A 21,385-nucleotide genomic window follows, 5' to 3' on the forward strand; every position below is an offset into this window, starting at 1 on the left:
TCAATCAATCAATCAATCAATAAATTTGTTGAGCGCGCTACTCACCCGGTAGGGTCTCAAGGCGCTGGGGTGGGGGGGGGTTGCTACTGCTGGAACAGCCAGGTCTCGAGATGCTTTCTGAAGGACAGGAGGTCCTGGGTCTTGCGTAGGTTGGTGGGGAGGGAGTTCCAGGTTTTAGCGGCGAGGTGGGAGAAGGACCTGCTGCCGGATGTGGTGCAGTGAATGCGAGGGACTGGTGCGAGGGCGAGGTCGGCAGAGCGGAGCTGGGGTGTCGGGTGTGGAAGTTAAGTCAATCGTTGAGGTAGGCTGGTCCGGTGTCGTGGAGGGCTTGGTGAGCGTGGATTAGGATTTTGAAGACAATCCTTTTGTTGACGGGTAGCCAGTGTAGGGTTCTGAGGTGGGCGGAGATGTGTTCGTGGCGAGGGAGGTTGAGGATGAGACGTGCTAAGGCGTTCTGGATGCGCTGGAGTTTTCTCTGGAGCTTGGCCGTAGTTCCCCCGTAAAGGGTGTTGCCGTAGTCCAGTCTGCTGCTGACGAGGGCGTGGGTGACCGTTCTTCTGGTTTCTACTGGAATCCACCTGAAGGTCTTGCTGAGTATACGAAGGCTGTTGAAGCATGAGTACGAGATGGCGTTGACTTGCTGGGTCATGGAGAGAGAAGAGTCTAGTATGAAGCCGAGATTGTGTGCATGGGTGGTGGGTGTCGGGCGGCCCCAGGGTGGCCGGCCACCAGGAGTCGTCCCATGCTGGCTTGTTGGGTCCGAAGATGATGATCTTGGTTTTTTCTGAGTTCAGCTTGAGGTGGCTTGGTGTCATCCAGTTAGCAATGGCGAGAAGTCCGGTGTGGAGGTTGTTCTTGGTAGTTGTGGGGTTCCTCGTGAGGGAGAGGATGAGCTGGGTGTCGTCAGCGTAGGAAATGATGTTGAGGGCGTGGGATCGGACGATGCTGGAGACATGTAGATATTGAAGAGGGTGGGGCTGACTGAGGATCCATGGGGGACTCCGCATATGGTTTTGGTGGCCTTTGACTAGAACGGGGGAGGCAAACTCTTTGTGTTCTTTTGGAGAGGAAGGAGGTGAGTCAGTCAGGGCTTTGTGGCGAATTCCGGCGTCGAACAGGCGTGTGCGAAGGGTTTGGTGGCATACAGTGTTGAAGGCTCCGGAAAGGTCGAGAAGGATGAGGGCAACGGTTTCACCTTTGTCAAGCCTGGTCCTGATGTCATCGGTGCAGGCGATGAGGGCGGTTTTGTTGCTGTGTTTTTTGCGGAATCCAGAGTGGGAGGTGTTGAGTATGCTGTTGTCCTCCAGGAAGCGGGAAAGTTGGTTGATGACTATCTTCTGTATGACCTTCGCGGGGAAGGGGAGTAGAGAGATAGGTCAGTAGTTTGTGAGGTCTTTGGTCGGCTTTGGGTTTTTTGAGCAAGGCGTTGACTTCAGCGTGTTTTCAGCTTTCTGGAAAAGTGGCGGTCTCAAAGGAGCTGTTGATGATGGACCGGAGCTAGGGAGCAATGATTTGGCTGACCTTGTTGAAGACGTGGTGAGCGCAGAGGTCTATTGGATAGCCTGAGTGGATGGTGCTCATGGTTTTGGTGGTTTCTTCATCATTGGTGGGGGTCCAGGTGCTCAGTACGTTGGTGCTGCAGGGTACGATGTGGTTGACCCTGTCAGTGGTGATGGTGGTGGGGGACAGCATTAGCTTCCATGTATGTCTGCAATCTTGCAGTGGAAGTAGATGGAGAGGGAGTCGCAGAGGTCTTGTGAGTGGGGAGGGTTGATGGAGCAGGATTTTGGTTTGGTGAGTTCCTTGTTGATGTTGAATAGTCCTTTGCTGTTGTGTGCGCTTTGCTGTCTATCCGCTCTTTGTAGAAGGATCTTTTGGTGGTCTGGATGAGCTGGTGGTGTTTGCGCATGGCTGATTTGAGGGCGGTGAAGTTGCTTGCTCACTGATTGTTCTTGGCGCCAGGTTTTCTCAGTTTTCCGGCATTCTCGTTTGGAGGCCTGGAGTTCTGCGGCGAACCAGGGAGTTTTCTTCTTGATGCGGGTGTTGTTGGTTTTCTTGAGTGGAGCGAGGGAGTTGGTGCAGTCGTCGAGCCATCATTTGAGGTTGAGGGCACCGGTGTTGGGGTCGCTGGTTTTGGGTGGTGGGGATTGGGCGAGGTTGGAGATCAGCTGTTCCTTGGAGATCTTGTTACACTTGCTGTGAGGGATCGGAGGTTGTTGGTGGTGGATGGTGGGCTCCAGGAAGGAAAAGTGAACGCAGTGGTGGTCAGTCCAATGGAATTCAATGTGTTCATGATTGACCTCTGTCTTCAGGGGACCCCTTGCAAGACTGTCTAAAGGTAAAATGGTCAGTATATTCATCTATACAGATTGCCGAGTGTCTCAGACGCTCCACAGTTCAGATGGATAAACTCACAACAGAGGTGGAAGCCTTGAAACAAAAGCCGCATCAACAACCAGGCAACAGAAAGAAGAGGATAAGATGTCCTTCCACGATCACTTCATGAGTCCTCTAGGTGATACTTGCCTCGATGGAGAAGGTGAAGAACATGCTTGTAAAACTCGCCAACATAGGCCAGGTGGGAATAGGACACTGTGAAACTGAGAACACTATACCACTCCAGCAATAGAATTATCATTCTGACCACAGCAGCAGTTAATTTCGAACAATCCCTAGTTTGATGCAGCAACCACACAGCAGAGATGGTAATGCGTGAACGGTGGTATCTGAATCTAGGTGAGTCGCTCACTTGATGTTTTCACTAGTGTATGATGGGTATCTGAATGTAGGTCACTTCGTACTTACACTAGTGTACTATGGTGTTGTAAAGTGCCTTTTTTCAATGCTCACCCCCACGTTTTGATGCTTGATGCTCTTGTTTTTGATCTGAAAGTTCATTGAGACCTGCTAACCAGGCCCCAATGCCAGTGTTCATTCCCTGAAACTGTAACTGTGAACTGGTAAACCCAATTGGCAAGAACTTTACCACCCCTGTAAGGCCCTAGTAAATGGTACCAGTGGTACCCAGGCAGGGATAGTAAAGGGGTCACCAGGACTGCAGCACTGATTGTGCCACCCTGAGTGACCAGAGTAAAAGCAAAGTCTGCAGGGCAGCCATGTCAGCCCTGCACAAGCAACTTGCCTGCTGGAGTTCGACTCTGCCCGCCCCATGTGCAGGCAGAGTCCCCTCACTGTCTAGAACATGACTCAGTCACTCCTAAGGTAGGCCTCCTATAGCAAAGGAGGCAGGGTGCATTATGTTATGTGTGGTCCTATATGTGCAAACATATATGGCCCTGTGATAGCATTTAAACTCAATATGGACCGGTCGTCCATACGATAACATGGACTGACACCCGGTCAAACCCCAGATGTCCAGCTCCATAATGGCCCAGCCAAATTCTGCCTGGTTTCATATCAAACACTGTGCTTTTTGACCCCTGGCACAATTCTCGCGTCGAGGTTAACCTAGCATGTACCCAGGTGTCATCCTTATTAAATGCCCACAGAGATACCAGCTTTATTGTGCCTTGGCGAGCTTTACTGAGTCTTTGCCACCAATACAGAGACCTGACTTCATGCTGCAGAGTGGGTGCTGCTTCCAGATGTCTGAACAAAGGCCTGTGCAGGACGGAGGTAACACCTCCACCCTGCCAGGATGGCTAGTGAATAGACTCATCATGGTGGTGAGCTTCAAAGGCTGCAGTGCCGCTGTGAGACAAAGAAATTTGTCCCCCACTTGAGGACAAAGCCTTCCCCTGCCCCATGCACCTTCACAGGTGGGCAGGCAGGACAATTAGCTAGTCAGGAGGCGCACTATCCCCTAAGGCTGACCACACCTCTAGGGTGGGCCAGCTGGGATGTACAGTCGAAGATAGCCAGTGCCATCTAGAAAACACTTAGAAATAGTGGGTAGTTGTGGTCACCTCATGGGTGGATTACCTGGAGGTCTGGATACCCATTGGCTACTAGCCCCCACACCCCTTAACACCTCTTAAATCTAGGATTCAAGGGGCAACGCTGAACCAAGAAGAGACCTGAGTCCTCCACAAGGAAGGTCTTCATGAAGAAAAGGTGCAAAGCTCTGCACCCGTGGCAGCCACTCTGCACCCGCTGGCTTTTGATTCACCCCGGACTAGAGACCATTTCGAAAAGGAAGATGAACCCCTCTGCAACCAAACCCCTTCACCAAGACTCCATAAGAGTAGAGGTAACAGTCCCCTGTCGATGGCAGGACCATGCTGCACTTCCACGACCACTGAAGTACTGTCCACCGGGCCCAAAGTGTGGCCATCTGAAAGTAACTGACCAGGTGGCTTCTGAGAGCTGCAAACCTGGTGCCCAGTGAGGTTCAGCTGTCTACATCATTCTCTTGGTCCTCTGGAAGAAGATTTCTCCAAACGCTGTGCTTACCAGCTCCAAGACTTGTTGGTGGTCAGCCCGAATACTACCTCCTTTACTTAACACTCCAGGCCCAAGCATTCATCACCACCATTCCACAATCCACCCCTGTGGCTCAGTTTTCCCGTCTTTGCATCTCCTTTCAGCCTGAGTTGTCCTGCGCGGATCCCGTTCAGTACCACAAATAGCCAGGAGCACGTCTGCACCCAAGACCCCCGAACTAGGCAGAGCTGTTCTGCCTGGTGATTCCTGGTCTGAGGCCAACTCCAAGGTTAAGTTCCAAAGGGCTTTGTTGAACTCGACCCTCAAATAACCTTTTACCAAGGTATTCATTCCAAGACCACAAGTCCCCTTATCAGCATCAAGAACAGCCAGCACACCCTGCATCCCAGCCCCCTGAGCCAGGTAAAATTGTAGTGACTGTTGAGTCTTGGTCTGTGGACCCGCAGGATCTTAACTCCAAGTTGGTTCCAGGTAACTCACCCCACAAGTGTCCGATTGCATACTGTGTTTTCTCCTATTGACCGCAATGATGGAGTTTGACAGCTCTGCAAAGTACTGATTTATTTAAGCCTTTAAAACCGATAACTCTGGTTATGCTTTATATATCAACTTCATTTTGGTGTCTAAAATTATTTTTAAAATCAGCTTTATTTTTATAAATTGGTGTCGGATTTCTCTATAATCGTGGCAATTACTTATTGTCCATGTTGGTGCTGTGAAATGCTTAACACATGTTCCTCTAAGTAGCAAGTCTGCTCTTTGCCACTCTACCAGGACTCAGGACTGAGCTATGGTCTACTACTGTGAATCAGAGGTCCACTTTTGGGTACTGTGTTAGTATAACATAGTAAGACCCCGGCTGTCATACCACGTGATACTATCACCTTGCAACAAATGGGTATCTGAATTTAGATGTCTCGGTCACTTGGCACTCACACTAGTGTGCAATGGGTATGCATATTTAGGTTCCTGGGTCACTTGGGGCTTTCACTAGTGTACAATGGGAATCTGACTAAACACCACTGGGTCACTTGGCGCTTTGAATAGTGTACAATAGGTAGCTGAATCTATGTCACTGGGTCACTTGGTGTACAATCGGTAACTGAATTTAGGTCACTTGGCACTTACACTAGTGTACTATGGTTAAGTGAATCTAGGTCAGTGGTTCACTTGACGCTTACACTATTGTTCAATGGGTTTCTCAATCTAGGCCACAGGGTCACTTGGCACTTACACTAGTGTACAATGGGCATCTGAATCTAGGTCACTGGGTCACTTGGAGCTTTGTAGGACTGGGGCAGAGCACACTACATCCTTCAGAGTGTCAAAAGCCTTTTGGCAACTCACTGTCCAGTTGATCTTTTTGGACATTTTCTTGGAGGTAATTTCTGTGAGGGGGCCACTATGGTGCCATAATTCTTCACAAACCCCCTTTAGTACCAAGACAAGGAATGCCCTAACTTGAGTCTGGGTGGTTGGAGCTTCCCAAGCCTGAATTGTCTGGATCTTGGGCTGTAGTGCCTGAACTTGGCCTCCACCAGCCAGGTGGCATAAGTATACAACCTTTCCCTGCCCTATCTGGCCCTTACTGGCCTTGATAGTGAGGACCTTATCCAGGTGGATCAGATGATCCTGCCAGGTGTAGCTGGAGACAGTAATATCATCTAGATAAGCTGCACTAATGGATTCCAACCCATCCAGGACTTGGTTCACCAACCTCTGGAAGGTGTCAGAGGTATTCTTTAATCCAAAGGGCATGACAATGAACTGATAGTGCCCACTTGGGGTATAGAATGCTGATCTTTTTTTGCTTCAGGAATCATGTCAATCTGCAGTACCCAGATGTAAGATCAAAAGTACTCAGGTATTTGGCTGCCCCTAATCTGTCTATGAGCTCATCAGTCCTTGGAATTGGGTTGCATCCATTTCTGTTACTGAGTTGAGGCCCCTATAGTCCACACAGAGTCTTATTTCCTTTTTATCTCCCTTGGAGTGAGGCTTGGGGACTAAAACTATTGGGCTAGCCCAGGGTCTCTCATAGGGTTCAGCGGCACGCAAATCCAGTATCTTGTTAACGTCAACTTGGATGCTTTATCTGACATGGTCTGACTGCCTATAAAGTTTGTTTTTTGACAGGCAAGCTGTCTCCAGTGTCCACTCCTTGGGTACACCAGTTAGTCCTATCAGGGGTCACAGACAATAGTTCAGCATACTGGTTGAAGACTTGCCTGCAGTCAGCCTGGTGTTGTCCTGTGAGGGTATCTGACAAGACCACTCCATCCACAGAACCTTCTTCTGGGTTGCTGGAAAGGAGATCAGGGAGAGGTTCACTCTCTCTCTCCCTCATCTGTAACCATGAGCATGGTAGCATCAGCTCTGTCAAAATAGGGCGTCAGGCAGTTGACATGTATATTCCTTCTGGGATTTTTGCAACTACCAATGTCAACCAAGTAGATGACCTCCCCTTTTCTTTCAAGTATGGGGTAGGGCCCAGACCACTTATCCTAAAGAGCCCCAGGAGCTATAGCCTCTAACACCTAAATGTTCTGCCCTGGCTGGAACTCCACCAGAGCAGCTTTTTGGTCATACCAGTGTGTCTTGAGCTCCTAGCTGGCCTGGAGATTTTTGCTGGTTTTTTTTTCCATATACTCATCCTGGACCGAAGGCCAAGTGCATAATCCACAATGTCTTGTTTAGGCTCTTTGAGAGGCCTCTCCCAGTCTTCACTCCCAAGACTCAATGGACCCCTAACAAGATGCCCAAACAAAAGTTTAAAGGGGCGAACTCTACTCCCTTTTGTGGTATTTCCCTGTAGACAAAACGCAGACATGGAAGTAAGACATCCCATCTCCGTCTGAGCTTTTCACGGAGTTCTCCAATCATGGCTTTCAATGTCTGATTAAATCTTTTAAGTCCCTCCACATTCCTGCCATATGTGTTCCAAGTATGCAGAAGTAAAGTTTGAACCTCCGGCTGATACTACCTCTTTAGGAAAGCCAACCATAGTAAACAAATACCCAGGAGGGCCTAGGCCACTGCAGAGGCAGTGATGGTCCTAAGAGGAATGGCTTCATAGTATCTAGTGGCATGATCTACTCCCATTAAGACGTATCTATTTCCTAAAGCTGTTTAAGGGTCAAGGGGGCCAACAATGTCAAACCCTACCCTTTCAAAGGGCACCCCAAGCACAGATAGTGGGATTAAGGTGGCCTTCAGGTGGCCTTCGGCCTTACCACTGGCTTGGCAAGTGACACAGGACTGACAAAAGTCCTTCATCTTCTGGGACACTCCAGGCCAGTAAAAGTGGTCAACTAGCCTCATCCAGGTTTTGTTTTGGCCTAGATGCCCAGCTAGGGGAATGTCATGGACAAGAGAGAAAAGAAACACTCTGTACTGCTGGGGCACTACCACCCTCGTGGTTGCACCAGGCTTGAGGTCTCTGGCCTAAGTGGACAGGAGTCCATCCTCCCAGTAACCCTGTGGGTACCACTGACACTACCCTTTTCTGCCTGTGCAGCTTGCTGCCTCAGGCTTTCAAGAATGGGAGAGGTTATTTGTCCCTGGCACGGATCCTCCCTAGAGGGTCCCCCACATCCTAGGAGCTCTGGGTGGTAAGGCCCAAGCTCTGCAGGCTCAGTTCCCTCTTAGGCTAACAAGTCCTCTTCCTGGGAAGAGAGGTCTGACTTTGAATCTGTGTAGAATCTGGTCCCCCATTCTTCTTGCCTTTTCTCTTGGAGGGTAGGTCTATTCTTCCAGGATCTAGCACCTCTTGTTCATTCTGGAGTTTGCTCTGTGTCCTGGTTCTGACAGCCCCATTCTGGGAGCCTAAGCATTGATGCATGAGTCTTCAGTTCAACGTCAGCCTAGGGAGACTGCTCCAAATCATTTCCAAGCAGACAGTCTGCAGAGATGAATAGGGACACAGCTACTTCTTTTTGTCCTACGAATCCCCCAGTCAAAAGATACCATTGCCATGGCATAGATCTTTGTGACATTGTCAGTGTTGGTGACAGGTTATGTTTTCCCTATCAGGTACTGATCTGAGTGGACCAGGCACTGGGTCACCATGGTGACACTAGCCCCTGTATCCCTCAGGTGCTGCCTGTATTTTTGCATGTTAGTGCACCAGGCATCACAGGATAAGTCTACCCCTCCCTCTGTGACTAATGTTGCCTCTGTGGGTACACAGACATTGCCAGGCCACAACTGTGATCCCATCTGGAGATTTGCAACTGCATTTACTGCAGGTGGACTAGAGGCATGTTTCTTGTTTTTAGAGCTAGGGTCTCTAGTTTGGTGTCCTTTGGATTTGCAATCATGGCACCAAGCCCTCCTGGGATCAAAGTGTCTACCTTTGTACCTACCCTTCGACTGGACGGAGTCTCGACGCCTACCCTCCTGTGCATGCTTTTGGGGGTCTTATGTAGATTCTTTGTTTTTGGTTTGGTTCCCATCTTTCCCTTGGGGGAGGCTTTTTGGCCTCTTTCATTTGGTCTTCCCCCACCAGAGGTTATTTTGGTCACCATCCTTGTGGACCTAGGTCTACCAGGAACTGATGAGGTTTATCATTGTAACAATTACTCAATAGATGCTCTTTGATTGTTAAATTATAGAGGCCATCGAAATCTTGTACCTTGTTACCTTCTATCCTGCCACACAGCATTTTTACTGAATAGTCCACAAATTCTACCCAGTACTGACTGTTTTTTTTTAGTCTCCCTGAATTTAATTCTGTATGCCTCAGTTGCAAGCCCAAAGCCCTCAATCAAGGTGGCCTTCATGAGGTCATAGGACCTGGAAGCTGCCTCATTCAATGTAAGGAGTCTATCCCTGCATTTTTCTGAAAACGGTTCCTGTAACAGAGAGCCCCAATTTCTTCTATCTATATCCCTAGGTATTCAGGCTCTCTCATAGGCAGAAAACCACTTGGTGACATAATCACCCTCTGTATAAGGTGGGACAACTCCGTTGGGGAGTTTTAGGTTAAAAGATTTCTCTTTCTCCCTACTTACTTGTATGCTGCCACCAGAGATGAGTCCTAGGCCCATCGCTCTTGTTTTTATCTCTATGTCCCAAAGTTGAGCTTCTAAAGCCAGCCTTTTGGTCATCCTAGCTAGAGCCACATCCTCCTCTGAGGGGGCTCCTACTGCTGAGACAAAGGATCCTCCCTTCTCCTCCTCCTCCTCTTCTTCTGAGTTGGCTTGATTTTCTTTTTCTGACAGCTCACCCTCACCCACTGAGTGTCCGTCTCATATTCTACCACACGCCTCCTGAGTTTCTGTGGTAGCATGAGCACCAGTGTGGATTTGGTAACCTTTGCAGAGAGCCCATAGTTGTGGGTATCTCAATCCCATCCAGGGGTACAAGTTCAGCTCCTTGGCCTGGTTCTCTGCATCAGACATTTGTTTTCACAAACGTTGGAAACTTTTTACCTTTTGGAAAAACCTTTGCAAACTTTTTGGAAACTTTTTCTAAGGCCTAACTATGGTAAAGACCTCTAGTTTCTAATCAGTGTTTTTAGGGACCTAACCAGGGCCCTAGCAATTAATTTTAAAATGTAGAAACATAGTGCAATTGCAAAATACAACAAAGCTAAAGACATTTTTTAGAGTTGTTTGATCACTTAGTGAAAAAGTGGTATCAGCAAATGCAAAGTATTTAATCCCACCGCTGATGCACCAAATATAGGAGGCTGGCTCTCTGTACAGTGTATGAAAAAGACATGTATTCTGCAGAGGTAACCAGAGGTAAAAAGCAGACCAATTAATGCTCAGTTTTTGTGGTAGTATGGGTGACAGTTAGGCTTATCTCGGAGATGTGCTAAGCATTTGTTGTACTCACAGTATCAATACATGTGGACACACACTCGGAAGAATAACTCAAGACACATTTACAAAAATACTTAAGATATTTATAACATTTTTAAGACCAACATCATCAATATACATAAGTACTTCTTTTGTTATGATTTTCCAAAGTTTAGTAAATATATGCTTTTTGTGCGTAATTATGCACCATAGGAATGAAAGGGGAAATCTTTAAAAAATGCATATAAAATTAGGCAATGCTCTCACAAATGTCATTTTGTTTTTAGGTTGAGGTCACCGAGATGTCCTGTTGGCCAGCAGGAGAAGTTCAGGCGGTTCCGGGTTCAAGCGGAAGCAGCGGCTGAGTCTTGGAGCTGGTGCACAATGGAGAAGGGGACCACTTGGAAACACACTGCACAGATGGACTTAAAGGTAAGCCCGGTGGGTCCCTTTGAAGGGTAGAGATTGCAAAGGGTTAGAGACCCCTAGAGCACAGCTGGTTTGACGTTGCAGGGGCCAGGGAGGCCGGGTGCAGTGCACAGAGGTCAGCCAAGAGTTATGTGTCAGGAAGTCCTTGGAGCCAGAAAAAGGTCACTTGGAGGGTAGATTGCAGGTCAGCAGGGAGACTCTGGGGGTTGGTTCTTAGATGTCCTGAAGTCCCTCGACTTGTGCTTGCTTCTGGGCTTTTGAGAGTCCGGAGTGGACTTTCCTTCTTGGTGTCCGACGTTGGGGGTCCAGTAATCCAGGCAATTGTACCTCTCAGGCTCTGAAAGTGGCACTGCTACCAAACTTGGCACACTAGTAGGTTTTGTCCTTTGGATCTGTTGTGCGGATTTTGGTTGGGGTGCTGCGTCTGGTTCATTGGCCAGCGGTCGGTCAGTGAAATGGACTTCACCGGTTTCTTGCTTGCAGGTTGCAGGAGAGTGATACCTTCCCTCTGAGGGAGGTTCCTTGTGATTTTCATAAGGCTGGAGGTGCTCTGGGGTTTTGTAGAGTCCTTTTTCTTGGTGCAGCAGGACTTCTATTCTCATTCCTGGGGTCTTCTTTGTTCCTGGTCTTCTTGTGTCCACCAAACCTGATCTGTAGGTTTAGGGATGCTCACTAAATACTGCATGTAGTTGGGGCTAGAAGGAGAACCTGGTAGTGGCCAATGGGACACATACCTTAGGGTGGCTTCACCCACTAAGTGACTACTTCCTGTGGGAAGGGGTCACTTCTTTAACCCTGATTGGTTACCATTCAAGATGGAGGAAAATTAAATGGAGTGGTTACCTCGCCTGCCTCACCTGATGGGTGGTGCAGCCTGAGGGGGGTCTTTTCTACTACTCTGGCTAAGTTTTCCCACTGGTTTTCCCACTCAAGTGGTGGAAAACCCACTGGGTGGCTGTAGGAAAGTACCATCTTACTTGGCATGTTACCCCCAATTTCTGCCTGACTGTCAGTTTTTTTTCACTGTGTCACTGGGTTCCTGCTAGTCAGGACCCCAATGCTTATGGATAGTGGCCTACATGTCAGTATGTTTTACTGCAGTGGTTCCCAACCTTTTGACTTCTGTGGACCCCCACTTTATCATTAGTGGAACCTGGGGACCCCCACTGCATCATTTTTGGAATCCGGGGACCCCCCACTGAGTCATTACTGAAAGCTGGGAACCTAAAATGTTAATATTATTTAGTTTTCTAAGCAGTCGCGGACCCCCTGAGGAGGCTTCGTGGACCCCCAGGGGTCCCCGGACCACAGGTTGGGAACCACTGTTTTACTGTGTTGTCAGTATGCTTGACTGTGTCACTGGACTCCTGCTAATCAGAACTCCAGTGCTTATGCTCTCCCTGTTATCCCAGAAGGCAGAACAATGCATTTCCTTTAGGAGAGGGGTGTTACACCCTCTTTCTTTGGAAATAGGTGTTCCAGGCTGCGGAGGGGAACCTCCCCCAGAGCCTCTGGAAATGCTTTGAAGGGCACAGATGGTGCCCTCCTTGCATAAGCCAGTCTACACCGGTTCAGGGACCCCCATTCCCTGCTCTGGCGCAAAACTGGAAAAAAGGAAAGGGGAGTGACCACTCCCCTGTCCATCACCACCCCAGGAGTGGTGCCCAGAGCTCCTCCAGAGAGTCCCTGGATTCTGCCATCTTGTTTTCAGGATGGTCAGGGAAATCTGGGTGCATCTGAGTGGCCAGTGCTAGCATGTGATGACAAGGACCCCTCCCAGGTGCTCACCTGGTTTAGGTACCAATCCCTCTCTCAGGGCTATTTAGGGTCTTCCCTGTGGGTGTTTCCTCAGATTTGGTTTTGCAAGACTCCAGCAAGAATCCTCTGCAACCTCTGCTTCACCTTCTACCGTCAGATCAACCGCAGAACTGCTCCAGGAACTCTACAACTGCAACAAAGTATCCAAGAAGGCTACTGCAACTCTGTAACTTCAGCTCTTGCCAGCAACGGCAACAGTTTCCAGGTCGTGCGCGCTCCGAGGACTGCCTGTCTTCATCCTGTACCAGAAAGACCGAATTAATCTCCCGTAAAGTGACGGAGTCACTTCCCTGCTTCAGCAGGTACCACTCTGCAGCGACGACTGGTACTCTGGGTCCCCTCTCCTGACGACGAGCGTGGATCCTGGAACACAGGTGGTGGACCAAAGTGACCCAGACTGTCCAAATTTGGTGGAGGTAAGAGCCTGCCTCCCCGAGCCAGACAGTACCCCTGTGCACTGTGTGTTTTGCAGCTCCTAGTGCTTCAGTGAGCTTCTCCAAAGAATCCATCATGCACAGCATAGCCCAGGTCCCCAGCACTCTATCCTGCGACGCTCAGCTCCCTGAGTTGTTCTCTGGCGGCATGGGATCCCTTTGTGTAGTGCAGTGACGACCGCAATTTGCAACTCCTTTGTCCCCGTGTCCTGGGACTCCTATGGGTGCTGCCTGGTCTTTCTCTGAAGTGCTGAGAGCCTCGTCTGTCTCCTCAGTCCGTGTTGGGTCCAGGTAGCGCTTTTTCCTGCCAAACGCATCTCTTGCGTGAGCCAAGGCTTGTTGGCGGAATCCAACAACGAAAACCAGCCTGCATCCTTCTACTTGACGTGGAACTTCTCTTGAATCAAGCAGAAACCCGCAGCTGTCTTCTTTGGTGAACTTCTGACTTCTTCTTCTACCCGGAGAATCCACTTTTGCACCTTCATCCGGGTTAGCAGAGGCTTCTGTTCTTCCTGGACTCTTCAGCTATTCTTGGACTTGGTCCTCTCTCTCCACAGGTCTTAAGGTCCAGGAATCCACTGTAGGTGTCTTGCAATCTTGCTTGGTTTTTGCATAATTCTTTATCACGACTTCTAGTGTGTTCTGAAGAAACTTGCTGTCCTTTACTCCTGCTTTCCTGGGCTCTGGGGTGGGGTACTTTACTTACCTTTGATGTTTTCTTACACTCCCAGCGCCCCTCTACACACTACTCTTGCCTAGGCGTGAAACCGACATTCGCATTCCAGTTTTTTAGTATATGGTTTGTGTTCCCCCTAGGCTCATTGCAACCAATGATGATTTTCACTATTTGCACTATTTTATGACTGTTTACTTACCTGATTTTGGTTACTAGTGTATATTTTGTGTGTAATACTTACCTCCTAAGGGAGTATAGCCTCTAAGATATTTTTGGCCTTGTGTCACTAAAATAAAGTACCTTTATTTTTGGTAACACTGAGTACTGTCTTGCATGTGTGTGAGTACTGTGTGACTACAGTGGTATTGCATGAGCTTTGCACGTCTCCTAGTTCAGCCTTGGCTGCTCAGCCTACAGCTACCCCTAGCAAGCCTGGCTTCTAGACACTGCCAACATTTCACTAAGGTATAACTGGACCTGGTATAAGGTGTAAGTACCTTAGGTACCCACTACAAACCAGGCCAGCCTCCTACAGCGGCCATCTGCTGCTAGCAGCAGAAGCAGAGGTCAGATTTCAAAAGCGGTAAAGCCTTTGAAGCTGACCGCGGGTGCAGGGTACCTGCCTGGAGGGGGAGGTGTAACTCCTCTACCTAGGAAAAGCTTTGTGTTCTGGCTCCTGAAAGCAAAGGCAGGGGTCACTGGGTCACTTGGTGCTTTCATTAGTGTACAATGGGTATCTGAATCTCGATCAGGGGGTCACTTGATGCTCACAGTAGTGCACACTGGCTATCTGAATCTAGGTCCCTGGGACACTTGGCGCTTACACATGTACAATGGGTATCTGGGTCTAGGTCAGTGGGTCACTAGGCGCTTACACTCTAGGTCAGTGGGTCATTTGGAGCTCTTAGAAGTGTTGAGTGGGTCTCTGAATCCAGGTCAGTGGCTCACTCGTGTACAGTGGACATCTGAATCCTGGGCATTGGGTTATCTCCACCTGCACTATCGGTCAGTGGTTAGAATTGCTTCCTCAGTATGAACGAAGGTCAAGGGCTGGATCATAGACAGAAAGTTCTCTCATGAATCTTTCCAGAAGTGCACGTAAGCATGAAGTTGTCCAAGGTCAGGAGGAGGTAGCGAGAGAGGCAGTGTGGATCACCTCCTAGAAGGTCCACACGACTGAGGTGGAGAAGTTCGTTTTCACCTCAGGTCCCCTGCTCGGTCAGTACGTCACCTGGGTCCTATAGGGGCCCCCGCTAGGTCCTGCATCACTGAATTGTGTCACAAATAAAACTGGAGCCAGATCACAGCTGGGGTATCCCCCCCTCCCCCCCCCCAAGCGCCTTGAGACCCTCGCAGGTGAGTAGCGCGCTTTAAAATGAATTGATTGATTGATTGAATGTTGCCTTTTAAACTGTTGTTCGATTGACTAATAGTTGACATTCTCTGTGTTTAGAGTTTGTTGTTTTAGTAAAGATGTGGTTGAAGCCTGCATGTGTCTCGTTGCCTCTAAATTGCCTGATGTTGACGCGAGTGCTATGGCACCCATATAAACCACAATGCACCATATATTTTCCACAAACAGAGTTGTACTCACCTTTGAAAGTCGCCATCACTTTTGCTGGGCTCCGAAACTTCACAGTATTACACCTGGAACAACAGACAGATGGCCTCAGTCTTCCGTACAATCCCTGTGCACAGAATCTCTCAAGGAGCAGCACACACCTCTGTGATTAGAAATACAACACTGTGCAAGGAGGACCTGCTTCTTAACAGTACACAGCGTGAGTTGTGTCAACCTTTAACATCCAATAATGCCAACCTCCAGAGCAGGGGAGAAAGTGGCACATGAGCCTTAAAGCCTCAGGATGGCAGATCTGAATTCAAATATTATTTCTTCTCACTCTTCCCTTCTGATGGCTGAACGGGAGCCAAAAAGCCTTGAAGAATCTTTTGGAAAAATCTAAGCTTTAGAAAAGCGTGAGGGGGGTTTCTGTATAGACAGAGGGGTTTCACGGGGCTGGAAGCAGAGTTTACTAGTGTCTGGGAGCTTTGTGAAGGGTTCAAACAAGCCTACTGATGTCTCAGGTTTGTCTCCTGAGGGTTAACAGAGTTTGTTCGTTCGCACTGAAATGTTTTATAGACTGTATTACTGTGTGTTCGTTGCTGAGACCACGACTAGGGTAATCAGTGCTGTTGGGAGTTTTTGAAACACTTCAGAGCAGTGTGTAAAGACCTTAAGCTGTATATAATCATAGTATGAGACCATCGCCCTGTGTCCTTTCAGAGCAGGGGCCTTTACTCGCTCCAACCACACCTGCTCCTTACACACCAGGAGAAAAACACTAAACTTTCCTTACCTCATCAGGAGGCTCCTGGCATCCTGCAAAACAGGAACAAGCACAAGCAAATGAGTTGCAAAACTCTTACAAACTGGCATCAGTTTAGCTGTAAAAAATGTTGTAATATCGAATCTTTAAAAGTTTCATATTCACAATCTGTGATATTCTGAGCGGGACGGTCTGCTACTCTGAACCTGGTCACGTGACAGCAGGCTGTGCTATGCTAAGCCTGGTCACGTGACAGCAGTTTGTGCTGTTCTGAATCTGGTCACGTGACAGCAGGCTGTGAAATTCTGATTTTGGATCACGTGGCGCGGCACAATCTTTGATACTCTGAATAGGGTCAAATTCTATTGCAGTCTGTGACAATATGAATAGTGTCCAATGACAGTTCAGCATATTATATTAGGTTGTCATCATACAATGGGCCACTGTAAATGGAACTTATCTATGTATAGTATTGGGCTGTCAGCATATAAGGAGTTCCTTTGTGTCTGGTTGTACGAATACTAGAAAACATTGAGCTGGGTTGTCAAAATATAAAGGGTTCGTGTAAGTAGAACCAGTCTGGTTAGTGTGTGGGGATGCAATTGTTCCAGGGCTCACTGTGAGTTGCCCCTATTTCAATACAGCGTTGGCCTGTGAGCATACAAGCATTCCATGAAAACTGAACATGCCTATACCTAGTCCGTTGACTGCTCTGCCTCCCCGTAGCTCCACCGGCAAGTAGAGCCCTTTGTGCCTCTGAACTCTGACCTCTGTCAGGCGTTCGAGGCCCTCCTCCACCCTGCCTGCGCATCATTCCTGGTGTGTGGTGGGAGAGCTCTGCTCTTCTACTAGGCTGCCCTCTGCCTCTCTTCTCCTTTCTTACTCTTTTGCCTCTGTTTCACTCTTTGCGTGCTTTTCCTTCCGTGTTCTGTCCCTTTAGTGATCCTTTTGTCTTTTGCTTTCTGCATTTCACTCTCTCCTCCCAGTTTCTAACTCCTCTCACTCCCCTCTCTCTCTCACCCCTCTTTCTCTCCCTGCAACTGCTGCTCCTGCGGCCTGCCCCCTCTCTCGCGCAGCATCCCCGCCGCTGCTGCCCCGCGGCCCGCCCCTTTTTTTTGCACCGCTTTCCACCCCCGCTGCAGCCTCCCAGCTGTCCTCTCCTTCCCCCCTACTTAATGGCAGCTGCTGTGTGGCCGTGCCGCTGGCACGCCAGAGGTGTGCCTAAGGCAAGCCTGTCTGCGCCTGGCCACACCTGGACCGTGCCCTGCGACAGAACCCCTGGTTCTCGCTCCTTCCACCGCTGCGATGCCGCTACGACTCCGCTACGACGCCATCACCCTCCACGCACTCAATGCCGGCCGCTAACCCACCTGCCTCCAGGCCTCCCCGTGGCTCACCTGCGGACCATTCTCCTGCTGGAGCTGCATCTTCACCAGCCTCCATGCCAGCGACCCGCCCGCCAGGGCAGGACGCAACCATCTCAGATGCATTCTACTCAACACCGCTCCGTTCACAAACACACCATTGAACTCTAGAATCTACTCGACTCCTCCTCCCTGGACGTCGCCTTCCTGACTGAGACCTGGATGAACCCCTCCTCAGCTCCCGACATCGCCAAAGCCATCCCGGACGGCTACAAGATCACCGTAGGGACCTCACCAACAGACCAGGTGGAGGCATCGCCATCGTCCACAGGAATACCGTCAGAATCACGACCAGCACCGAAGACACCCTCAGCGCCACCGAACACCTACACTTCCAGATCCACATCGATCCAAACACCACCCTCAGAGGGACCCTCATCTACAGACCCCCGTACCCTGACAGCAGTTCAGCGACTCCATCACCGACGTTGTCAGCATGCACGCCCTCGCATCCACAGACTACATACTCCTTGGGGACCTGAACTTGCACCTCGAGAACACCAACGACGACAACTCCACCACCATGCTCGACAACCTCGCCAACCTCAGACTCAAGCAGCTCGTCACAACACCCACCCACTCCACAGGACACACACTTGACCAGCTAACACGTCTCCTTCAGCCACACTACCGAACTCCACTGGACCGACCACCACTGCATCCATTTAATCTTCGAGAGACCCACAACGCACCACCACCCGCAGGGGATTCCCCACCGCAGATGGAATAAGGTCACCGAAGACCACCTGATCACCACCTTCTCCGGAACCCACCAATCAACACCACTGACACTGACACAGCCGCCTGCAACCTCAGGCAATGGATCGACGACTGTGCCAACACTCTCGCCCGATCAAGAAACCTTCAAACAGATGCACCAACAGAAAGGCCTTCTGATTCACTGCCAACCTCCAAGAATCCAAGCAAACATGCCAAAGACTCCATAAGAAGTGGCGCCAAGAACAGACATCGGACAACCACACAGCCTTCAAGAAAGCCATCCACAGACACCACCAACTCATCCGAACTGCCAAAAGAATCTCCTTCAAAGAACGCATCGACAACAACGCACATAGCTATAAGGAGCTCTTCAACATCGTGAAGGAACTCCCCAACCCCGGTTCCAAAGCCAACAACATTCCGCCATCGCAAGACCTCTGAGACTCCCTAGCCACCTTCTTCTACCCCAAGATCGCAGACATCCATGACAGCTTCAATACCCAGACCCCCCCGTCAACCACCGACACCACAGACTCACCGCCCCCCAGCCACACCAACCTCCTGCTCTCCTGGACCCACGTCAACGGTGACAACACCACTAAAATCATGAACACCATTCACTCCAGCTCACCATCTGACCCCTACCCTCAACACATCTTCAACAAAGTGAGCTCCATCATTGCCCCCCAACTCCAGAAGATCATCAACAGCTCCTTCGATACCGCCACCTTCTCGGAGAGCTGGAAACACACCGAGAACAACGCCCTCCTCAAGAAACCCAAGGCAGACCCAAAGGACCTCAAGAACTTCTGGCCCATCTCCCTGCTCCCCTTCCCGGCAAAAGTCGTCAAGAAGATTGTCAACAAACAACTGACCCGCTTCCTCGAGGAGGACAACACTCCAGACTCGTCCAAATCCGGATTCCACAGCAACCACAGCACCAAAACCATCCTCATCACCACCACCGACGACACCAGGACCCTACTTGACAACAGTGAAACCACGGCTCTCATCCTCCTGGACCTCTCGGCCGCCTTTGACACCATCTTCCACCACACCTTATGCACACGCCTCAACGATGTAGGGATCCACAACAGAGCCGTGGACTGGATCACCTCCTTCCTCACCTGCAGAACCCAGAGAGTCCGTCTCCCTCTATTCAGATCTGAAGCCACCAAGATCATCTGCAGCGTACCCCAAGGGTCATCCCTCAGCCCAACCCTCTTTAACGTTTACATGACACCGCTCTCAAACATCGTCCGATCACACGACCTCAACATCGTCTCATATGCCGATGACACTCAGCTGATTCTCTCCCTCACCTAGGACCCCGCCACTGCCAAAACCAACCTCCATAAAGGAATGAAGGCCATTGCCGAATGGATGAAGAACAGCTGCCTGAAACTGAACTCTGACAAGTCTGAAGTCCTCATCCTCGGCTCCACCCCCTACGTCTGGGACGACTCCTGGTGGCCTGCCACACTGGGAACCACACCGACACCCACTGACCACACACGCAACCTGGGGTTCATCCTGGACTCATCGCTATCAATGACCCAGCAAGTCAACGCCGTCTCTTCCTCCTGCTTCAACACCCTCCACATGCTTCGGAAGATCTACAGATGGATCCCCACCGAAACCAGAAGGATGGTCACCCAAGCCATTGTAAGCAGCACACTGGTCTACGGCAACGCCCTCTACGCATGAACCATGGGCAAGCTCCAGAAAAGACTGCAACACATACAGAACGCCTCTGCACGCCTCATCCTGAACATCCCCAGACACAGCCACATCACAGCCCACCTGAGAGACCTGCACTGGCTCCCCGTCAACAAGAGAATCACATTCAAGCTCCTCACCCACGCTCACAAATCACTGCACAACGCTGGACCAGAATACCTCAACAGATGACTGACCTTCTCCCCCATTCCCGCCAGCTTCACTCCGCTGACCTTGCCCTCGCCACTGTTCCTCGCATCCATAGAACCACCGCGGGTGGCAGATCATTCTCCCACCTCTCCGTCAAGAAGTGGAACACTCTTCCTATCCACCTGTGACAGACACAGGACCTGCTAACCTTCAGGAGACACCTCAAGACCTGGCTGTTCGAGCAGTAGCAGCACCCTCCTCCCCCGCCTCAGCGCCTTGAGACCCTCACGGGTGAGTAGTGCGCTTTACAAATGCTACGATTGATTGATTGATATATTGCGTCATTGTGAATTAACCCTGTCTCTGTGTTGTCTTTGCCTGTGCATAGACAACAGACAAGTGTTCCATGCAGCTGAACATGTCTGTCTGTTTTGTTGGGCTGCCATCGTACCAGTGGTCGATTTGAATTGACCTTGTCTCTGTTTTGTTGACCAACATACAAGGGTTCCATGTAGACTGAACATACCTGTATATTGTGGAGGGATGACAGGATAAAAGAGGTCCTGTATAATGACTGTTTATTGTGCAGGGCTGCCAGAATACATGGAATCAGTGTGTACTGCTGATGTCTGTCTCCTGTGTTGGGCTGTCAGATTACAAGAGGACACTACATTTACCCAGTCTAGAGATCATGTGCGTTCCTGCTTTGCATGTCACTCGTGAACACAACATAAACATGCCACTTCTGTTTTGTATCATATGTATCAAGCGGTTTCTCACCTTCAGGAGGTCCAACGCTGGCTCCTTACATTTCTTCTCCAGATCTGTTATCAGGGCATTGAGAGAGGTGATTTGATTGGACAGTTTGGAGATATTTGCATTTTCTACCATGGTAATTGTCTTCTCCATCTCCTTCAGTCTCCCGTACAAAGTCTGCTCTTGATCTCTCAGGAACCGGCGGAGTTGTCCAATCTCAAATGTAATTTTCTCCTGCTCAGCTCTCACCTGGTTCTGTTGGCAACAATGAAAGATGGTCAGATATTGTGAAGCTTCCTAAAATTGCTTTTACCTGTAGTGTGCAAGTCTGGGGGGGCTAGAGGCTCTATCAAAAACCAAAGCATAGGAAAAAAATGTTTTCTTTACTTCTAAATTGCCACCTCTTGCTACCTCTCCTTCTGCTACGTTACCTCAGTCTCACACTCCCACACTTGCCCTGTTGGTAGACAGGGAGGTGCCTAGCAGGAGAGAGCTGGTATATTCCCAGCCAGTTCCTGGAGCTGGAGAAGACCTGTGTCTGAGAGACGCTAGTGACGTGAGTGTCAACCACAGCTTGTGAACTCAGAATTTCATGACAGCAAGGGTGTGTGTTATGTGGCAGAAGAAGTCTTACTTAGGTGTACAGTGTCTGGGAATTGCAGCAGGCATGTTTACGATTGGCACCATTTAGATGAAAGGCTGGTTCACTTGTGAATGATAA

At 49.6% G+C, this 21,385-nt stretch overlaps 1 protein-coding gene across 1 annotated transcript in view; it reads right to left on the minus strand.

Annotated features, from left to right (window-relative positions):
- LOC138278868 (E3 ubiquitin-protein ligase TRIM39-like) overlaps positions 1-21,385 on the minus strand; it is a 154,790-nt gene that overhangs the window by 48,577 nt on the left and 84,828 nt on the right. The window contains exons 2-4 of the mRNA XM_069219361.1: positions 20,689-20,919; positions 15,926-15,948; positions 15,163-15,215 (exon numbers count right to left, since the gene is read on the minus strand). Coding sequence (XP_069075462.1) covers positions 15,163-15,215; positions 15,926-15,948; positions 20,689-20,919 — 307 coding nt within the window. The remainder of the gene's footprint in view (positions 1-15,162; positions 15,216-15,925; positions 15,949-20,688; positions 20,920-21,385) is intronic.

This window comes from Pleurodeles waltl, chromosome 2_2 (assembly GCF_031143425.1).
Source record: "Pleurodeles waltl isolate 20211129_DDA chromosome 2_2, aPleWal1.hap1.20221129, whole genome shotgun sequence".
NCBI lineage: Eukaryota > Metazoa > Chordata > Amphibia > Caudata > Salamandridae > Pleurodeles > Pleurodeles waltl.